Raw genomic sequence first — 23,239 nt, 5'->3', positions numbered from 1 at the left:
CTCATTTTTCCAGTTTCACCTGTATCTTCAGTCATACATCTGTAAAAAAATATGTAGGTAGTTAAAGCCTTTTGAAAGACTTTTGGAGACCGAAACATCTTGTTGTAGATGCTTTTCCTGATTTATGTATTGATTTATTGATATCTCCAACTTTAAAAGACAACTAAAAAAACATTATCTATCTACCTATATTTAATATATAACTGTCTTCTCACGGACTACTGGGATGTATGATTGTATGTATTTTTATGCATGTACTGGTGCGCTTTTTCGAGCTTTCAGTTCATATACCATCGTCTGGTTGCAGGTGGAAATAGTGTACCTTGTCTGTACCACTTCTTTTTCTTTTCATAAACTATGGGCCCCCACATATAAGCTTTTTTTTTTAGCTTCTTTGGGGGACCCATTCACTATACCAAATTCTGATTTTGTACCCCTGCTGTGTTGTAGAATTTGCTGGTAGTGGTATTTTGTGAATGAATAAACTGAATTTTTACTTATTTTATTTTTAATTTGTTTTCTATATATGTATGGATGAATGTTATTTGTTAATAAATTACGTGAGTTGTGTGCTGATAAGCTTGGCCAGGACGCTCTTACAAAAGAGATTTTTAATCTCAATGCGCTTTATTTCCTGGTTAAATAAAGGTTGTTATAATAATAATAATTTCTGTTCAGTTATAGTGCTCCCGTTATAGGACAGTAATGGAAATGGTGTGTCTGCTGCTGGCACTTAATTCTCTGTGGTTTAGGTGTGGCTGCCAACTGTGCCTCAGCTCTTGCCCAGATGGCAGCGGCATCATGTGTTCAGGAGGAGAAGGAGGAGAGAGAATTGGGGGAGACTGCAGATGCCATCGCTCAAGGTATTCACACACATTTAACATGATCGTACTGTATGTGAAGGAATGCTCTGATAACATACTTGTATTTAGTCCATTACTGTGTACCATTTTGTTCTTTGACTGATACTGTGTACAATGTACAATGTTTTTTACATAAATGGTTGGGATAAACTGGAAGCGAAACCAAATATATTGCCAGTATTCATGCTTGCATGCGGGCGTCGATGCTGTGGAGAAGGGAACACAATCGTTTTAAAGAAAACAAATTTGTATTACTTCCTTACAAGTTCCTTATAATTCTCATAACATTAATATTATAGTGAGATTATCTCAAGCTCAAAATATTGTTTACTTGGTAATACTTTACAATAAGGTCTCATTTGTTAACATTAGTTAAAGGAATAGTTCACTTAAAAAGGACAATTCTGTCCTCATTTACTCACCCTCAAGTAGTTTCAAACCTGTATGAGTTTCTTTCTTCTGCTGAACACAGTTGATGGACCTCATTGACTTCCATAGTAGGAAAAAAATACAATGGGAGTCAATGGGACCAGTTAACTGTTTGGTTACCAACATTCTTCAAAATATCTTCCTTTGTGTTCAGCAGAAGAAAGAAACTCATACAGGTTTGAAACGACTTGAGGGTGAGTAATTGTAGTAAAAAGAGTAAATAAATTTTTAAGTGAACTATTCCTTTAAAGCATTAGCTAACGTGAGCTATCAATAAACAATATATTTTTACAGCATTTATTCATCTTTGTTAATGTTAGTTAATAAAAACGTTCATGTTCATTTTAGTTCGTAGGGCATTGACTGTTGATAACTGAACAGTGCTCAGATTATTATCTAAGATCGAGTATTGTTCATCATTAGTTCATGTTACGGTAATTAAATGAAACCTTATTGTAAAGTGTTAACGTTTAATTTAACAAATGAGTAAATGCCTCTATTTGGATATATGAGTGCATTGTTGATCATTATTAGTGAGTTATTGATAGCAGAATTAACAGTTCATTAACTTACTAACCTAACTTACACCAGTTCAAACCCTACTGCACTCCTGTTTAATGATCGTGCATGTGTGTGTGTTGCAGTTAAGCAGCGTGTTGAACAGAAACTCGAGCAGATGGGCCGCTGTCAGGGCGTGAGGCTTCACACGGCGCATGTGCTCTGCATGGACGCTATACTCAATGTGGGGCTGGAGATGGGCAGCCATAACCACGACTGCTGGCCTCACGTGTTCAGGTACAACACCCACAGATCAGTTCTTCGGGAACCAGGATCTGATCTCACTGTCTAATCTTTAATAAAGTAATACAATTGCTTTTAGGCCAGCCTGTCACCAGATGAAAATAATTCATCATGATTACTCATTAGTTGTTTGCAAGTTTGAAATTACTCGAATTTGCCTCTAAATATAAACATCTTCCTTTCAAACTGTAGTAATGCATTCAGTTCTTCTTTTAAGGAAAGAAAACAGAATATTATAACTATATATGTAGCAGCACTACTATGATGGTCTTCTCATTATTGATGTATTTCGCTCATGAGTTTTTCTTATAATTAAACGCTATATTGCAAAAAGGCTACATGAGATTTTACTTTTAATCAGTACATTACCATGAATCACGTCTAGCTATTCACTTCAGTGACTTTACTCTAATCATGTTCACTCACGTACACATGCTGTTTGTCATCTATAAAAATGTTTTAATAAAATACAGTACTTTGCAGAAGTCTTAGGCACATTAGTATTTTCACCCCAAAAAGTGGTTATAAGTCAGTTATTTGCATATTTTGCTGTATTGTGTCAGTAGGAAATATTAGTTTACATTTCCAAACATTATTTTTGCCATTCATTTTTAATAATCCAGTGAGATATTTGAACGCTCAAAGAGTCTGACAGAAGCCGGTATGCATTGTTATATTGGTGCATATGAATAAAAAAAAATGTTCTACTGTATTTTACTTGCATTAAACATTCTAAATATACCGGTACTGTACTTGGAAAAGTACTTGCTTTTTAAGGCATTTTAGAGCAAATGCATAAATATAGAGTTATAGTATATCAGAATATCAGTGTTACAATGTTTAAATGTATTTAAAGGTGCAGTGTGTAATATTTAGGAGGATCTTTTGACACAAATGCAATATCATATACATAACTATGTTTTCAGTGTATAAAGACCTTACTTAATGAACCGTTATGTTTTTATTACCTTAGAATGAGCATTTCTATCTACACACACCGCGGGTCACCTAACATCGACATGTTTCTACGGTGGCCCTGAACGGACAAACGCGTTTCGTCACTATGTTGTTCTTCAAAGCTAAAGTCAGCGAATTAAACACTGACACAATGATGAACAATAAAGAGTTTAAAAGAGTTACAATAATATTCGCAATAACATATCGTTTTACTGAATAATTAAGTAAACCTTATTTCTTAATTCATCTTTGTAAAGAAACCTCATTGATTAACTGGTTATTCTCTGCTGTCTCAGACGACGACATCACTTCCTATCGGCCACCGTAACTTCTGTTGGGTGCAATTCGCAACCTCACCAAAAATTACACAGTGCACCTTTAAATTAGATCCAAAATAAAATGCGGAAACCGAGTTTGTTTTAATATTCCTCAGAGTGATTGAGTATGTGAGTTCACTGGAGCACACACACTTCAGTGACGGCGGCTCGCAGCCTCCGATGGCCATCACACAGGCAGCGCAGGCCGTGGCTGTGGACCTGGAGCTGGAGCTGAGCGGAGAGGCCAGTCCAGAGCTGGAACTGGGTCTCAGCCATCCCGTTATCCAGCCGCTCTCCATCCAGGAGCTCCTGAGGGAAAGCAGTCGCGGGAAAGCCACGGACCTGCGGGGGGGCAGTCTGCTCACGGGCACCAGTGTGGCCAAAGCCGTCTGCACGCTCTCCACACAAGCGGACCGGTACCAAACTAACATAATCATTTCTCCCCACCTTCATTTTTTCCCATTCGATTTTAGGTAAAGCGGAATGTTTTATCAACAACATGGGATAATGTTAATTATACTGTGTGTAATCAGAATTAAAGGGATAGTTCACCCAAAAATGAAAATTATCCCATGATTTACTCACCCTGAAGTCATCCTAGATGTATATGACATTCTTCTTTCAGACGAATACAATCAGAGTTATATAAAAAAATGTTCTGGTTCTTCCAAGCTTTATAATGGCAGTGAATGGAATCGTTTGGCCGGAACATTTTAATACGGATATTTTTCTTACACAAACGCATCGCTTCACTTCAGAAGGCCTTTATTAACCCTCCGTAGCCGTGTGGAACACTTTTATGATGGATAGATGCACTTTTATGATGGATAGATCCACTTTTATGATGGACAGATGCACTTTTATGATGGATAGATCCACTTTTATGATGGATAGATCCACTTTTATGATGGATAGATCCACTTTTATGATGGACAGATGCACTTTTATGATGGATAGATGCACTTTTATGATGGATAGATCCACTTTTATGATGGATAGATCCACTTTTATGATGGATAAATGCACTTCTATGATGGATAGATCCACTTTTATGATGGATAGATCCACTTTTATGATGATAGATGCACTTTTATGATGGATAGATCCACTTTTATGATGGATAGATGCACTTTATGATGGATAGATCCACTTTTATGATGGATAGATCCACTTTTATGATGGATAGATGCACTTTTATGATGGACAGATGCACTTTTATGAAGGATAGATGCACTTTTATGATGGATAGATCCACTTTTATGATGATAGATCCACTTTTATGATGGATAGATCCACTTTTATGATGGATAGATGCACTTTTATGATGGATAGATGCACTTTTATGATGGATAGATCCACTTTTATGATGGACAGATGCACTTTTATGATGATAGATGCACTGTTATGAAGGATAGATCCACTTTTATGATGATAGATGCACTTTTATGATGGATAGATCCACTTTTATGATGGATAGATCCACTTTTATGATGGACAGATGAACTTTTATGATGGATAGATCCACTTTTATGATGGATAGATCCACTTTTATGATGATAGATCCACTTTTATGATGGATAGATCCACTTTTATGATGGATAGATGCACTTTATGATGGATAGATGCACTTTTATGATGGATAGATGCACTTTATGATGGATAGATGCACTTTTATGATGGATAGATGCACTTTTATGATGGATAGATGCACTTTATGATGGATAGATGCACTTTTATGATGGATAGATGCACTTTATGATGGATAGATGCACTTTATGATGGATAGATGCACTTTTATGGACTTCAAAACAGAAACGGCCTTTCACTATCATTATAAGGCTTGGAAGAGCCAGGACATTTTTTAATGTAACTCTGATTGTGTTCGTCTGAAAGAAGAAAGTCATATACACCGAGGATGACTTCAGGGTGAGTAAATCATGGGCTATTTTTCATTTTTGGGTGAACTATCCCTTTAAGTCCACCCAAAAATAATAAGCATATAACCCAAACGAAGCGCAATATGTGGCTCTGTTCATGGTTTTCTAGTTAATGGTATATGAAACAAAACTAATATCTGTCAAACATTTAATTCCTAGCTGGAGTTGTGTTGAAAATGTCCACTAGGGGGACCAGAAAGTTCATAATTTGGTAGACATTTTGGTGTCTTTTCCAAAGAGCGCTCTATGTAAGGGCAAGTAAATATAGCATCTAAAGTGTGCCTGTCATGCTATTTTAAAGGGTCCTTGTTTTTAAGGTTAATAATAGGTTTAAATGCATCCAAGGTAAAGAATTTTCTCATAATATACTTTGTAGCATCATCTTTTTCTCACAGTGTCTGAAAAGGTTTGATCAAGGATTCGGTTTCTCTAAACCCCTCCTTTCTGAGAGCCGACTCTGCTCTGATTGGTCAGATGGTCCAGTCTGTTTTAGAAACCAAATGTGTGTTACCATATCTGAATTTTAGCTCCGGATCTTCATCAACATTTGTACACACAGTGCAACACGAACCAAACTCTTCCAGTCTCGCTACAACTACAGTGTTTGAGGGCAGCCAATGAAGACCATAGGCTGGAATTATGCAAATTTGTTTCATTGTATGAAACAGGAAGTGAGACTGGAATTACTGACGACTAATTTCAGGGAGTTCAGGGAGACAAAAACTAAATTTATCTACTTAAATCTTTAAAACTTGCAGACCTTTTACATTCACAATGCATTCCCTTGAAATTGAAACCATGACATTGCTGTAGAGCTACAGAAAAATGATCTTAAAAGGCACCGCCAGTAATTTGCAGAGCTGGTAACTTCATTTTTATATGTTGTTGAAATTACATTGTGAAGTCTCTAATGGAATAATTTGCACACATTCTTTAAAAGGAGGATTAAGAAAAATACTGTAGGATGTACAGTATTTCATACATGGGGAAAACCCATTGAATCGCAATGTCCATTTGTGTGCCTCTTTCCAGTGATCGGTTAAGCTCTGTTAATAAGTGATGATGGGACTCTAGACAATAAGATGGCCACCTTTATTTGTTATAATTTTGATGATTATGGCTTACAGCTTATGAAACCCATGAAATCAAAATCCCAGAAAATTTGAATATTACATGAAATCACACAGTAATTACACAGTAATGGTCATTGAACCAGGTTTTGGTTCTTGTGGCAGTGTGAGCAGGTGCAAATCCTGGGAAGCATGAAGTGCTCTGAACATGTCCTGGTAGACGGCTGCGCTGACTCAGGATTTAATAAAGCACAGTGGACCAAAGTCCTCTTTTCTGATGAGAGCAAATTTTGCATCTCATTTGGAAACCAAGGTCCCAGAGTCTGGAGGAAGAATGGAGAGGCACAGAATCCACGTTGCTTAAAGTCCAGTGTGAAGTTTCCACAGTCTGTGTTGGTTTGGCGAGCCATGTCATCGGCTGGAGTTGCAAATGAGATGCAAAATTTGCTCTCATCAGAAAAGAGGACTTTGGTCCACTGTGCTTTATTAAATCCAGAGTCAACGCAGCCGTCTACCAGGACATGTTCAGAGCACTTCATGCTTCCTTTATTTTCCAGCAGGATTTGCACCTGCCCACACTGCCAAAAGAACCAAAACCTGGTTCAATGACCATTACTGTGTAATTACTGTGTGATTTCATGTAATATTCAAATTTTCTGGGATTTTGATTTCGTGGGTTTCATAAGCTGTAAGCCATAATCATCAAAATGATAACAAATAAAGGCTTGAAATATCTCACTTTGCATGTAATGAGTCTATATAATATATTAGTTTCACCTTTTAAGTTGAATTACTGAAATAAATCAACTTTTTGATGATATTCTAATATTATGACCAGCACCTGTATATAGTGAATTTGACCACGGCTGTAACAATGTATTGAGCGATCAGCATCCAGGAGTAAAACTCCTCATTTCACATTAGTGTAACCATTAGTGTAACCATCAGTATTCCTCTCACATGTCTGTTTATTCCTCATGTTTAGCGTGTAACTGTTGTGAATGTCCTGCAGGCTGTTCGAGGATGCCGTCAGTAAACTCAACCTCGTGGGTCTCGTGGGTTTCCTGCATCAGCTCAGAAAAGCTTCACAGTCTCAACTGTTTGATTCGGTCACAGAAACCGGAGACTATTCCTTAGCCATGCCAGGTACACAAGCAATACTGAGTACACCCCACCAACAGAATACCATCATATAGGCTAAATTTGCAATGCAGTTACATGCAACTCTTTATTTTTTATTTTATAACTATCATTTATTTAAAAAAAAATTATGTTTATTGCTATAAAATAATGAAGTCAGAAATAATCAAGGTTTTCAGAACCATATTCAGACAAGTTCCAGATTTTAGTATCAGAGTTGAACCAAGTTCTAGTCTAATATATAACTAATATAAAATGATTCGAGAACTATTCAGCTCACTTAATATTTAGTTGAATGAACCACATTTTCTGAAGGTTATGCTCTTTATTTCACTAACGCTTGAAAAGAAACAACAATTTAGGAGTTTTAAAACCATTTTTTCCTTCACCTCATTGTGTGTTCATTAAAGGGGAGGCGAAGTCGACGCAGGACAAGCGCAGCGCCCTGCACCTGTTCCGGCTGGGAGAGGCCATGCTCCGCATCGTGAAGAGCAAGAGCCGACCTCTGCTGCACATGATGAGGGCCTGGAGTGTGGTGGCGCCACACCTGGTGGAGGTATCAACTCAAACAACCCTCGTGTGACTTACACATCCTTAGGGCCATATTTTAAGGATCTAAGCGCATGGTCTAAAGCGCAGTTAGGGCGTGTCCGAATCCACTTTTGCTAGTTTAACGACGGAATCAGAGTAAACCAATTAAACCAATCAGAGTCTCGTCTCTCTCTCATTCCCTTTAAAAGCCAGTTGCGCTCGAGCCATGACGGATTAGCTATTTACATGGAAACTGAACGCTCCAGAGCGCAAACGGATCTGCTCGTGCGCGAGGTTAAAGCAGCAGACCATCTACGGGACAAGCCGGATTCCACCATATATTTATGTTAACAATAATAATATTTTACATTTTTTAATATTTGGCATGTTTGTGTGCTGCATCCCTGTGTATGTAATACGAAGAGTGTACACGCGTTGTGGACCAGCCTATTGGCGCACATCACTTATGCGCTCTTTAAATAACAAAATAAATAAATACTGCGCCATTGACTTTAGACCAGGTTTCAGTTGGTCAATGTATACAATAATAATCTTTTACATATTTACATTCACATTAGTTCACCCAAAAATGTAAATTCTGTCAGTAATTACTCTCCCTCATGTTGTTCAACCCCGTCAGACTTTCCTTCATCTTCAGAACAGAAGTTAAGATATTTTTGATGAAATCTGAGAGCAACACAGAAGCGCTGCGCAGATATAATACATGAACCCACTCGAGGCCCACACTGAAGATAATGAATAGTGGAATAAAGTCATTATTTTAGTTTGTTTTTTGCGCACAAAAAGTATTCTCTTCGCTTGATAAACATAAGGTTGAGCCGCTGTAGTCACTTGGAATATTTTAACGATGTCTTTAATACCTATTCTGGGCCGTCAAGTTTCAATCCCTTAAGAAGCCTATGGAGGAGTGAGACCGCGCTCAGATTTAATCAAAAATATCTTCATTTGTGTCCCGAAGATGAAGGAAAGTCTTACGGGGTTGAACAACATGAGGGAGAGTCATTACTGACAGAGTTTACATTTTTGGGTGAACTATCTCTTTAATATTTGGCATGTTTGTGTGCTGCATCCCTGTGTATGTAATACGAAGAGTGTACACGCGTTGTGGACCCGCCTATTGGCGCACATCACTAATGCGCTCTTTAAATGACGAAAAAAGAAATACTGCGCCATTGACTTTAGACCAGGTTTCAGTTGGTCAATGGCTCTGTCTATTTCAGTTCCTCAAAATAGCAGCGCGCTAACAATGTGCCTGAACACACATCGTTTTCAGACCAGCAGCCCATGGGCGCACAGATGGGTGCGCTATTTTGCTATTTAAAAAACGTGGCGCATGACGTGAAAATGATAACTGCGTCGGGCTGAAACTAGCAAAACACACTTGCCTCCGGGTTTATGATAGGGCCCTTAGTGTTGCAAAGAAATGGAAGTAGCATCACATCTTTTCTTCTGCATTGTGACGTACATCCGAGTGTACCGGATTATCAAAAAAGAAAAAATGTAAGGCGGGGACTTGGTTCTGTGCATCGGTTGTTGATTGGATGTTGAGAAGTGGGCGTGGCACTCAAAAGTGGATGCAGATGAATGCGAGTTTTAAAGTCAGCATGAAACGGAAGTTGCAAGTCTTTTCCTCTTTATCATGCTGTATGTTTGAGTGAAATGATTTCTGGAACAAGGAAACCATTTTTTTACTTGATTTTGTTCCTGGGGAATTGATTGGATGGTTGTGGTTTGCTATTGGTGGACTCATGTGAGTGACAGGTTGTGAAGAGAAGAGATGTCGCTGCAAGAGGGAGGGGAAGTTATTCTAATTCAAGATTATGAGGCACATAATAAATAAATAAATAATGATGTGCATGGATGAATCATTTATAATAAACACTTCAATATTCCATTAAAAAACAATAATTATCCATTTTGATTTCATGGTGACTTAGACTAAATGATTGAGTCCTGCATATGTCACCACAGAGAAGTCCAGTTATGACATTTTGACTAAACATCATAAGCTCAAACCGTAAAAAAGAATATATATATATATATATTTATATGCACAGATGAAATGTTCTCAATAAGTTCTTTAACATTTCTAAAATAGATGGGGTGAATTTTCATTTTTTTAAAGGGGATGTTCACACCGAGAGTGATATCCAGCTTCATTCTTAATCAGTTTTTCTGTATTTCTGCTGACATGAGATGAATAGAGCAGTTGGATTCTGGAAGTAAAAATTCCATTAATTTTCTCCAATAACGTGTAACTTTTTAATAACAGAACAATATATGTATATTCAGAGGCATTGTATGCATTGAGTATGCACTTACAGTCTCATCACGTGCACAAAAACCGATTCAGTATTCCTCTAAATTAATAAGAACAGAATATTTATATTTATAAATAATTTTACTGCAATAATTAAATATGTTAAATAACAGAAATGTACTTTTTGTGTTTAATCTCATTTTATGGAACAGTGTCTTTGCTGCTGACCTTTGATTGTCTAATTCAGCTTTACGGATAAGCAAAAATGCCTTTAGTTAAACATCACATTTGTATTGCTTAAGTAAGAGTGTTTATTTCTTCTCCTGCGTCCTGTTTTTCTGTGATCTCGAATGGCAGAACAGTGTAAAGGTTTGTTTGAGCTGCGCCCTCTACTGCACTGGTGTGAATTTGTATTCACTTATTCATTTCACTTTTGGTTTGAAAGGGTTTTACATTTTATAAAAAAATAAAAAAGCAAGTACCGTAAGCCAGTGGTTCCCAACCTTTTTTTGTCTGAGACCCCTTTTTTCCCAAGAAAATATTTTAGGGCCCCCTTCACATTTAATGATAGTATCGCTCTTGTAAGCTTGCAGCAAGGATGACAAAATATGTTGTTTTCAAACAAACGGTATGTTTACTATAACCAGATATGTTTATGCACAAATAATAGCCTATAATTTTGAAAATACAATAACAAAAACATCAGTAGGCCCTTTGTAATTTAAAAACGTACGCCTAGGAGTAGCCTATACATTGGCCCTATTTGAAATGCAATAACACAAATATTCACACTGGTGTGTAGGTAAAATAAAAGAAAGAATATAGGCTATTACTAAATGACTGCTGTCTGGGAACTCAATACTGGCATGTTATTTGTAAGGCTTTATCAATGTGAGGCTTTATTTTTGATGCGTCTTTCGGAAGAACATTGTAGCCGGATCTACTTCTCTCTGTGTACGTCTATGACGAGTCACGCAGGTCCTGGGCTACTCCACAGCGGCAGCGACCGAACCCGTGTAAAATAGTCCCAATGTAAACACTTATTATAGGAGTACCATAGTGGTTCAGGATAAGACAAAAACATGGATTGGAAAATAGATTCATGACGAACTCGATCATTATATAAATGTTGTAAATTTTGAATAGAAAAAAGTTAAGGACTTTTATTTAATGCTCATTGCTCAAAACTTTTCAAAATATGACTCGACCCCTTGTGGGCCGCGACCCCCTGTTGGGAACCGATGCCGTAAGCCAAGCCCATTTGAGAAAAAAATAACGCAAATCCCTTTTCTTTGACTTTTTCCCCACAGGCGGCCTGTCATAAAGAGCGCCACGTATCCCAGAAGGCCGTGTCCTTCATCCATGATGTTCTGATGGAGGTTTTGATCAGCTGGGCAGAACTGCCACACTTTCATTTTAATGAAGCTCTCTTCAGACCTTTTGAGCACATCATGCAGCTGGAGCTCTGCGACGAAGACGTCCAAGATCAGGTCTGACTTTCTGATACATCACATGACCACGCTGAAGGGTGGCTTAAACAAACATCTAGCGTAGCGTCAATTCTGGCAGGTCACGTTAGTCAAGCTCACATCAGTGACTCTCAGCTGATCCACGTCTACCTATAGGAATACGACACTATCCCTTTATTCATATATAATCTCCTTCAGTATTATCTGCAGCTATCACGTTTCTCAGGAGGTAATTGACCGTTCGCAAAGACCCGCCCCCTTTAGTTACTGTTGCTATGTCCGACAAGCCAAATCATGTTCTCACGCAGTGAAAAACACATCGCGGAGCAAAGAGGACACACAGACAGGACAGAGCAGCTTACTTTAGATATGAAACAAAGTCTCAACTTTCAAATTTGGTAATTTTTTAAAGAAATTTAAACAATAATTAGCGTTTTGTGGCTCTTTAAGGTGTCTGACAGATCGCCTCAGTTAAACCCGCTCGTGAACCGATCATCTCTTCCTTCTAGTTCATTTATAGCATCTAATAAACATGAATGAACATCAGGAGGAATGTTGTTTTAACCGCGGAAAGACGTCAGTACACTCCGCTTCTCAAGTTCAAATCCTCCAGCGTTAATCTACTAACTCTCCTGACTGCTTTGTCGGACAAAAATGGCGGATTATGATTGGTCAGATCGCCTGTCAATCAAACTCCCTGTGAAGGGTCAGTTACCCTCCTCCCTCCCCAGCTCCTCCTCTCGTCAGTCAGGATTTGCTATTCTGATTCCCTTTGAATCAGACTAAATTCTCAAATTATGTTCTACATTAAAATATTGAATTAATGATAACTGCAATACATTAATGTTGGTTCTGTTCTGTTAATTGCTCTTATTCATGCTAGGCTACCCAGAACAGAACCATACCGCCAATCCTAACTATATGCTAACCAGTGGTGTAGTCTAGTTTTTTGTAGTGAGTATACTGTGACCCCCCGCCTAACCCGTCTCATACTAACCCGTCTCATCACCCAATAAGCACCACCACACTCACTAATGCATACAGTAGCATATGCAACGACATGTAATTGAGAGCATTATGAGACTAAGTGTTATCAACATGTCAATTTATTATAAGCAACACAAGACTTTAACAGCCAATGATATTTGCAGCTGAGGAGACTGGACTGATTTTCTTTAGTGTTAACCACCATTTAACTCAGCATTAAGAGCTACATTTAGCCTTAGATGTTATATGAATATGCTCCCTGAAGCACAGGTTTTATCAGCTGACAATAATAATGATAAAAAAACATTATAGGCACAAATACAAATTTACTTTTAGAAATGGTGTTTTTGAAAGAAAATGGTGTTATTGTTTTGGCAAGTTTACTGTTTAAATTAAAACATGTATGAACATTTGTGTGATATTCCTTTTTAAAATAAGTTTTAATAGATTTCATTATTATTATTATTATTTTACAGTACATTTTACTGTGCAATTTCTTTCATAATTTCTTTGAGTTTATAGCCTACCGAACTTTTATTTTGACAGGTTGTCGTAAAGACATTACAGTTTCTGTGTGTGTATGATACGAATGAATGACGATAGTTTTATCAAATGAAATGGTGAAATTCTCATGAAGTGACTCTCATAGCAGCTCTGTGATGAAGTGCACATATGTACCCTACATCATGTCCTCATAACTACAGTGAAGCGCTGAAAACACCACGAGCGTGAAGTCACGCTTACTTCAGTGTGTGTGTGTGTGTGTGTGTGTGTGTGTGTGTGTGTGTGTGTGTGTGTGTGTAGTAGAGCACACATTGAGCGCTCATTCCCAGAGACGCGTTGAACAACTGCAATCTCTTTGAGTTTTTAATATTCACAGACACTAGTCGAGATTTGATTAATACAGCCCTACTTTTGATTTATTCATTCAAAAAATGACCAAATTCCGTGACGTTCTGCTTTATACAGTTGTGAGTGGATTCCGCGATTTGATCTGTGTCCATTGCAAACACAGACGCGGTGAATTTATGAATGAAAGTGTGAAAGTTCTGTCACAAAACGAAGTTGTTACGTATCCTCACGCTTTTTTTAGTGGGTATACGGAAATACTTGGCATTTCCTAGTGGGTATACGGCGTATACCTGCGTATCACGTAGACTACACCACTGAAACTGTCAATCGTATTTGAGGATAGTGGTCCTGTCCTGACAGAACGGTCTGAGCGTGTAGTGAACCCTAGAGTGTGTTAATGGCAGCATCTGTCTGTTGCGGCACACAGGTGATCACCTCCATCGGGGAGCTGGTGGAGATGTGTTCGGCTCAGATCCAGTCTGGCTGGAGGCCGCTGTTCAGCGCTCTCAGGACCGTGCACGGAAACAAAACGGATATGAAGGATTACCTGATAGGAGAATATTCTATGGGTCTGTGAAGTTTACTTTTGTTTACTGTTTACTATTGTTAGTTATATGTGCAAAGACATTTTTTTTTTCTCTGTTTATGTTTTATATATCCTGCATTAATGGAAAACATGCATTATAGGGGTTTTACCTCACTGTGTTATTGTATGGCATAAACCCCCTTAACTGTAGCAATTTTAAATACCATATATATATATACACACACTTTTATATCAATCAGTGTAAATAATAGCATTATGATAAAAGAGTCGTCATGCATATTTTTACAGCACATTGAGACGAAAACAACAAACATGCATTTATAAAGATAGTTATATTTATTTATAATATTACTTGAATATACAATTATTTCAAGTAATATTGTTCATTAGCATAACTATAGGCTTTTGATTGCACAGCAAATTTGCGCGGTTAATAAAGACTTCACGGTTACAGGTGTGTATTTTGCAATAAAAAAAATAATTTAAAAAAAATTGTTGGTTTAACTTAAAAAAGTAAGTTACCTGGTGTCATGAATTCACTGGAGGCAAGCTGGTAGAGAACCCAAATGCAATTTTAATTATAAAACGTGATCAAACATTAGTGATGGCAATTTCAAAACACTGCTTCATGTGTAATACGAATCTTTTGTTCTGAATCAATGGTTCGGAGCGTGTATCAAACAGCCAGAGTCACGTGATCTCAGTAAACGAGGCTTAATTACGCTGTAACTGTTTCGAAACACTTCGAAATGTCAATGTTTCACCGCTGGGGGCGATGATCTCTGTCAACTCATGAATCATGAGGAGTCACTGAGAACCAATGAACAAGTGTCTGTGGGTTTTACCTGATCTCTGATCAGTTTCATACATTTGTAGACGTTTTAATTAGACATTAGTATAAATAAAATGAATAGTGGTAGTTAGAGTCTTATTGGCCTGTTTAGCTGAGCCAAATTATAAAACAAACAAAACAAACCCTGACAATTGATCAGATAACATATATACACTTGATAATCTTATAAGATGATTCCAATTGAATAATTTTTTTTTTCCAATTGAATGATTTGTAAAAATGTGTTTTTGTGCATGTTTGGCCTGGGTTTTTGTTGCATTTACACTGTTCTGACCACTAGGGGTCACCGTTCGAAGCCTCGACACAATACGCCACATTTGCTTCAACTGTTAGTGTTTCACGAAGCCTCGATCTGCCCACCACTATCAAACATAAAACAAAGGCAAGAAACACAAAACAAGAACATCGACTTGAAACATTCAATCCAATGACAATGACAAGACAAGGGACACCTGTGAACAATTAAACAATCAACCAATGACCACATGACACAACAGACCAGGGAACACAAGGCAGGATCACATGACTAAAACGGGGATCACATGACAGACCAGAACAAGAAACAAAACCCAAACCGTTGCCTTCATTTTGAGTTCATTGAAATACATTTTTTGAGTTAATACAAAGGAGATTGGTTTAATCAACAGAATCTCAAAATATTTTGTTATCTGAACCACATTAATTATCTAATTTGATTTGACAAAAGAAAAATAGTTGTGATAACAAATCATGAAAATATTTTTACAGTGTACATTCGACATTACATCAGAAAAGTATCTCCAGCTACTGTGGTGTGTGTGTGTGCGCGTGTGCGTGTGTGTGTGTGTGTGTGTGTCTGTCTGTGTGTGTGTGTGTGTGTGTGTGTGTAGCGTGTGTGTGTGTGTGTGTGTGTGTGTGTGTGTGTGTGTGTGGAGTGAGAGTAGCGTGCAGCTGAAAGTTCATCCATGAATCAATCTTACATGCATTCCTGCTTCATTATTTCCACACGCAGGGAAGTCGCAGGCGCCGGTGTTTGACGTGTTCGAAGCCTTCATTAACACGGACAACATTCAGGTGTTTGCCAACGCGGCCACTGACTACATCATGTGCCTCATGAAGTTTGTGAAAGGTTTAGGTGAGCTGCTCTTTTAAACGGTGTGTTTTCCTCTTATTGATCACCAGATAATTGTTCACTTTAAATCATGTCAATGTCACTTTTATTTGTATAGCAGTATTAAAACAACACATGTTGACCGATGTGCTTCACATCCTCTCAGTAAAATAAACAAAATAGAATAATAATAAGAAAAATAGTAGTATCTGAATCTTATATAGAAAAATAATAGATTCCCGGTAACATAAAATAGTATAAAAATTAGAAATGCACTTTATATTAGATATTGTTCGACTTCGACTGATATGGATTATTTTACATTTCCGATAACAATTTGCAGAACCTATTGTTATAATTATTGTTTTAGTCCTTATTTTTGATAGACATATTTGATACTATGACAAAACCGTGAAACTTCAAATCTTCTGCATTTCTCATGAAGATTAATGGACATTTTTACAAACAAGCATTAAAACCCGTTATAATAATGTTTCCTGTTGAACACATAGTGGTGTAATGACATCGGATGCTATTCTTAAAGATATTATATATTAAATACCAATAACTGATCAAGTAGAAAACTGTAAAGAAAAGGGAATATGGGAAAAAAAATTAACTGATTATGAGTCTCTATATTATGGAAGCTTGTTTCCGCCTCAGAATAAAAAAGAAAAAGGTAATTGTGACTTTTTATCTCAGAATTGTGTGTTATAGATCGCAATTGCGTGTTATAAAGTCAGAATTGCAATTGAGAGTTTATATCTCACAATTCTGACTTTATAACACGTAATTGCTACTTTATAACATGCAATTCTGACTTATTATATCTCGCAATTCTGAGAAATAAAGTCAGAATTGAGAGATGTAAACTCGCAATTGTGAGACAAAAAGTCGCAATTAACTTTTACAGTGTTAATCTGTGGCGGAAACGAGCTTCCCTGGATCACTTCACCAGTCTGGAGTCGCACGGGTATATCTGTGGCAATAGCAACTATACATTGTATGGGTCAAAATTATGGATTTTACTTTTATGCCAAAAATCATTAGGATATTAAGTAAAGATCATGTTCCATGAAGATATTTATTAAATTTCCTTCCGTAAATATATAAAACATGTATTTTTGTGAGTGAATGCAGCACAATCGTGAACATACATGCACAACTTTAAAGGAGATTTTCTCAATGTTTCGATTTTTTTGCACCCTCAGATTCCAGATTTACAATAGTTGTATCTCGACCAAAATATTGTCCTATCCTAACAAACCACACATCAATGGAAAGCTTATTTATGTATAAATCTCAATCTAAACAATTGCCCCCTGTGACTGGTTTTGTGGTCCAGGGTCACATATAGTGAATGCGACTGTGATTGTCCGCAGGAGAAGTGGACTATAAGGAGATCGGGGACTGTGTGCATGTCAGTGGATGCAGCTCCACAGATCTGTGCCTGCCCGCCCTGGACTATCTGAGGAAATGTTCACAGGTGGGAAAGAGGAACGGATTTCTGTCCATAAACCATGTGCATACTTTCAAACGTTTTTGTATTGTGGATTTGGGTCAAAGAATGATTTTTGCATGTATTTTGGTGTTTTTTATGGATTATTTTGCAGCTGCTTGCCAGAATCTATAAGATGCCGTCCAAGCCGGTGTTCCTGGGCGCGCGTCTGGCCAGTCTCCCGATGAGAGCGCAGGAGAGATCCGTGAGCAGCGAGGACGGCATGGACTGTGTTTTAGCAGAGTTTGACGACGATACAGGTCATTTATTTACTTAATTGTTGAGGTATCATTCATATCAAGGTGACACAAATGATACGGGTTGAGTTGCAGTATATGGTAGGAGTGTAACAACATATCGTCTCACAATATATATCGCAATGCAAAAATGCAACAATATATATTGTGTATCGTTCACTCAAAATAAAAATGACTGTGAGAAAAATGTAAAGTTTTAGTTAAACTACTCTATATTTTGTGTGTCTGCGTGTGTGTATGTGTGCAGGTCTGATCCAGGAGTTTTGTGTGTGTGTGTGTGTGCAGGTCTGATCCAGGTGTTGTGTGTGTGTGCAGGTCTGATCCAGGTGTTGTGTGTGTGTGTGCAGGTCTGATCCAGGTGTTGTGTGTGTGTGTGTGTGTGTGTGTGTGTGTGTGTGTGTGTGTGTGTGTGTGTGTGTGTGTGTGTGCAGGTCTGATCCAGGTGTTTTGTGTGTGTGTGCAGGTCTGATCCAGGTGGTGTGTGTGTGTGTGCAGGTCTGATCCAGGTGTTGTGTGTGTGTGTGTGTGTGTGTGTGTGTGTGTGCAGGTCTGATCCAGGTGTTGTGTGTGTGTGTGTGTGGAGGTCTGATCCAGGTGTTGTGTGTGTGTGTGTGTGCAGGTCTGATCCAGGTGTGTGTGCAGGTCTGATCCAGGTGTTGTGTGTGTGTGTGCTGGTCTGATCCAGGTGTTGTGTGTGTGCAGGTCTAATCCAGGTGTGTGTGTGAAGGTCTGATCCAGGTGTTGTGTGTGTGTGTGTGTGTGTGTTTTGTGTGTGTGTGTGTGTGTGCAGGTCTGATCCAGGTGTTGTGTGTGTGTGTGTGCAGGTCTGATCCAGGTGTTGTGTGTGTGTGCAGGTCTGATCCAGGTGTTGTGTGTGTGTGTGCAGGTCTGATCCAGGTGTTGTGTGTGTGTGTGTGTGTGCAGGTCTGATCCAGGTGTTGTGTGTGTGTGTGCAGGTCTGATCCAGGTGTTGTGTGTGTGCAGGTCTGATCCAGGTGTTGTGTGTGTGTGTGTGTTTGCAGGTCTGATCCAGGTGTTGTGTGTGTGCAGGTCTGATCCAGGTGTTGTGTGTGTGCAGGTCTGATCCAGGTGTTGTGTGTGTGCAGGTCTGATCCAGGTGTTGTGTGTGTGTGTGTGTGTGTGTGTGTGTGTGCAGGTCTGATCCAGGTGTTGTGTGTGTGTGTGCAGGTCTGATCCAGGTGTTGTGTGTGTGCAGGTCTGATCCAGGTGTTGTGTGTGTGTGTGTGCAGGTCTGATCCAGGTGTTGTGTGTGTGTGTGTGTGCAGGTCTGATCCAGGTGTTGTGTGTGTGCAGGTCTGATCCAGGTGTTGTGTGTGTGTGTGCAGGTCTGATCCAGGTGTTGTGTGTGTGTGTGTGTGTGTGTGTGCAGGTCTGATCCAGGTGTTGTGTGTGTGTGTGCAGGTCTGATCCAGGTGTTGTGTGTGTGCAGGTCTGATCCAGGTGTTGTGTGTGTGTGTGTGCAGGTCTGATCCAGGTGTTGTGTGTGTGCAGGTCTGATCCAGGTGTTGTGTGTGTGCAGGTCTGATCCAGGTGTTGTGTGTGTGCAGGTCTGATCCAGGTGTTGTGTGTGTGTGTGTGTGTGTGTGTGTGTGTGTGTGTGTGTGTGCAGGTCTGATCCAGGTGTTGTGTGTGTGCAGGTCTGATCCAGGTGTTGTGTGTGTGCAGGTCTGATCCAGGTGTTGTGTGTGTGCAGGTCTGATCCAGGTGTTGTGTGTTGTGTGTGTGCAGGTCTGATCCAGGTGTTGTGTGTGTGTAGGTCTGATCCAGGTGTTGTGTGTGTGTGTGCAGGTCTGATCCAGGTGTTGTGTGTGTGCAGGTCTGATCCAGGTGTTGTGTGTGTGCAGGTCTGATCCAGGTGTTGTGTGTTGTGTGTGTGCAGGTCTGATCCAGGTGTGTGTGTGTGTGCAGGTCTGATCCAGGTGTTGTGTGTGTGCAGGTCTGATCCAGGTGTTGTGTGTGTGCAGGTCTGATCCAGGTGTTGTGTGTGTGCAGGTCTGATCCAGGTGTGTGTGTGTGTGCAGGTCTGATCCAGGTGTTGTGTGTGTGCAGGTCTGATCCAGGTGTGTGTGTGTGTGCAGGTCTGATCCAGGTGTTGTGTGTGTGCAGGTCTGATCCAGGTGTTGTGTGTGTGCAGGTCTGATCCAGGTGTGTGTGTGTGTGCAGGTCTGATCCAGGTGTTGTGTGTGTGTGTGTGCAGGTCTGATCCAGGTGTGGATCCTCCTGTTGGAGCAGCTGACAGCAGCCGTGTCGAACTGTCCTCGACAGCATCAGCCGCCGACACTCGAGCTGCTGTTTGAGCTTCTGCGGGACGTCACCCAGATCCCAGGTGAGACGCTGTGAATAACACAACTCACTCACGATCACACACTGCTGCAGACCCAGAACAAACACACAGTGGCTACGTTTACATGCAACCAAATAATCCGTTAGTAATGTGATTGGCGGCTCGATCGGACTGAAAAGCCTTCATGTAAACACCTTAAGCGATCCGATTGAGCTCGATCCCAGTGAAATTTCGATCAGACTGAAAGTGATTGTTTATTCCTTTTCTAATCCGATCGAGAGAACATGTAAACACTTGATCGGATTGAAAACTGAAACTGAAAGGACTGCGCATGTGCAATTACGTTAATAGCGTAATGACGTATGATGCGCGGAGCTGTTCTTCTGTTGAATAAAGTGTCGTATAAATGCTTTCACTGCGTGTGTGAAGTGGAGCAGGACAACGTCCCACTAGACGACTGCGTGTTTACTGTGTGATAAATATAATCATCACGCCACAACGGTTCATGTACTCATTGTCTCCAAATTATGACCAGAAATGGATAAATATTAAGCCCGGGACACACAAGCCGACAATCGTCCATTGGGCAACGTCGCACCGTTTTTGAGTGCCGGCCGACGTAGTTTTCCCGGTGTGTTCTGCACCGTTGGCTTTAATCTGACGCCGTCGGGTTTTTTGGGGTCGGGCTGTCGGTGAAAGAGGGAACTCTGATTGGCTGTTCAGCTTAGTGAACGACTCAGTGCACGAGAATAATAGCAAATCAGCAGCAAAGAAGTCAAAACGGTTGAATGTTACGTCATCTTACCTGAGTGTTCCTTGGTGAATATTTCAATATCAACATGAGCGGAGTGGAATAAAGAAAGTAGTGTTTAGCAGGATTGATGCACACACTGCTTTGTTTACGGTTTGTGTATCTGCAGCCGGCACCGTCTCCCTTTTTGAATGATGAATAAAGAAGAATATATCTGCAGAAATAGACAGTTGTCACATTCACACGCAGGCGCAGAACACGCATTCTAGCTGACAGTCGCCTGTAGTTCTCTCGTGTGTTCAAGTGCAGATTCCCCCCCGACACAGGCGACACGAGGCAACAACACAGTCGGCTTTCATCAGCACTAGTTCTTTGGCGTCGTTTTGGTGTGTCTCGGGCTTTAAGCCTAGCCTGGCTCCGCCCTCCTACGTACTTCTGCTCAATTTTCATTTTCCTTCAGTACTAGGTCTGGGATTGTGGTGTATTCTTGGGTTTTCTCCGATCAATGTTTTACAGGTCCAATCAGCGAACAGAGGGAGTGGCTGAGAACGATGACGTTGAGGTCGTGCGCTAGTTTGAGTCGTCATACGTCACGACCAAACGTTAGCGATTGGTTATGGCAGATCCAGAGTGTCTCTGGGCAAATCCAATAGTTTTAAACTTCAACAGAGTATCCGCCTACAAGGAAGTTAATGCTTTTCAATGGAGAGAGGCCAGACTCTCTGTACAAATGAAGTGTACGAGAGTCTGGTATAACCAGGCTACTTTAAGCCTGCTGTTTAAAACAAATAAAGAACCAATGTAGGAGAATAGTTATTATGCTCAAACATGCCAAAAAATCAATCCCGATTTGAAGCTTGTGACATAAACACGCACATCAACCCGATCACATGTTTAGCGTTCATGTAAACACTACGTTCGGATTCATCAATCGGAATGAATTCAGTCCGAGTGAAACAACAGTTGTGCATGTAACCGTATCCAGTGTGATCTTCCTCTTCCTCTTCCTCTTCCTCCTCTTCTTCCTCAGGGCCTGGTTTTGCCATCTTCTCTGTCATCCAGCTGCTTCTCCCGGTCATGTCTCTGTGGCTCCAGCGAAGTCACGGCGAGCACTCGTACTGGGACATCGCCGCGGCAAACTTCAAGCACGCCATCGGACTGTCCTGTGAACTGGTGGTGGAACACATTCACAGCTTCATACATTCAGGTGAAGCTCTCAAATCAATAACAGTTTTGATGGATGCGGATTCTAATCAAGCTAACGACGGTTGCGGTGACGTACAGGAGTCGTACAGTAAGCCCACGTGAGTCTAATATATTGATGCTCAAACAAAGTGTGTATGTGCGCTCTCGACGCACTGATTGGACACATTTCAGTACATTCACGTCGTTTCCACACACACTCAGGATTATGTTCTTATCTGTCGTGTGTATGTTGCTGAGTTTAGTAATTCAGAATGGATCCGCGTACTGTAGGTTTATGCAGTCAGGTCAAGGCGTTCGGTTTAGGTTTTTATTTTTGGCGTCTCCGTGTGGCCCTGTTCGGTATCGCAACTTGACTTTTCTCAAATTTAAACAAGCTTTTTGCTGTTGCACAGTAAGTGTGCGATTATTTATGATTAAAACTGTAATCTAATGTAATAAATAATAATTAATTACACTATGCAAAGATTAATCAAATAGGCTGTAATTGCTTAACATAAAACCAGGGTTATTTAACGTTATTTTAAACAAAAAAATAAACAAAATAGACGTAAATAAACTGAAATAAAATGAAATGTAAAACAGGCGTTTGCTCTTGACAGGTTTCATGTCTACTAATACCGGATGTGTGCAATATGTGCCGTGATATTTAATACAAATATGTGCGGGACTTTTAAGTTGGTGACGACTTTAAAGTGTGAAATTGGTGTGTGTGTGTGTGTATATAACTATACATTGTATGACTTATTTTTTTTGTAGATATTGGCTATGAGAATCTGATTAACCTGATGCTGAAAGATCTCTTCAAACTGCTGGTGTCCTGTGTGGCAGAACCAGCCGAGACCATCTCCAGAGTCGGCTGCTCCTGTATTAGGTGTGTGAGTGTGTGAGTGAGTGTGTGAGTGTGTGAGTGAGTGAGTGAGTGAGTGAGTGAGTGAGTGAGTGAGTGAGTGAGTGAGTGAGTGAGTGAGTGAGTGAGTGAGTGAGTGAGTGAGTGAGTGTGTGTGTGTGAGTGAGTGTGTGAGTGTGTGACTGAGTGAGTGAGTGAGTGAGTGAGTGAGTGAGTGAGTGTGTGACTGAGTGAGTGAGTAAGTGTGTGAG

At 39.7% G+C, this 23,239-nt stretch overlaps 1 protein-coding gene across 1 annotated transcript in view; it reads left to right on the top strand.

Annotated features, from left to right (window-relative positions):
- arfgef3 (ARFGEF family member 3) overlaps positions 1-23,239 on the top strand; it is a 75,564-nt gene that overhangs the window by 28,896 nt on the left and 23,429 nt on the right. Inside the window, exons 17-29 of the mRNA XM_079634667.1 lie at positions 753-863; positions 1,937-2,087; positions 3,484-3,783; positions 7,387-7,520; positions 7,925-8,070; positions 11,637-11,816; positions 14,062-14,203; positions 16,026-16,148; positions 17,507-17,610; positions 17,738-17,882; positions 20,098-20,226; positions 21,966-22,142; positions 22,898-23,012. Of these exons, the coding sequence (XP_079490793.1) occupies positions 753-863; positions 1,937-2,087; positions 3,484-3,783; positions 7,387-7,520; positions 7,925-8,070; positions 11,637-11,816; positions 14,062-14,203; positions 16,026-16,148; positions 17,507-17,610; positions 17,738-17,882; positions 20,098-20,226; positions 21,966-22,142; positions 22,898-23,012 (1,957 nt within the window). The remainder of the gene's footprint in view (positions 1-752; positions 864-1,936; positions 2,088-3,483; positions 3,784-7,386; positions 7,521-7,924; positions 8,071-11,636; positions 11,817-14,061; positions 14,204-16,025; positions 16,149-17,506; positions 17,611-17,737; positions 17,883-20,097; positions 20,227-21,965; positions 22,143-22,897; positions 23,013-23,239) is intronic.

Source organism: Phoxinus phoxinus, assembly GCF_949152265.1.
Source record: "Phoxinus phoxinus genome assembly, chromosome: 14".
In the NCBI taxonomy this organism is placed as follows: Eukaryota; Metazoa; Chordata; class Actinopteri; order Cypriniformes; family Leuciscidae; genus Phoxinus; species Phoxinus phoxinus.
Note: the sequence above shows the minus strand (reverse complement) of the source record. Positions and strands in the feature narration are given on the sequence as shown.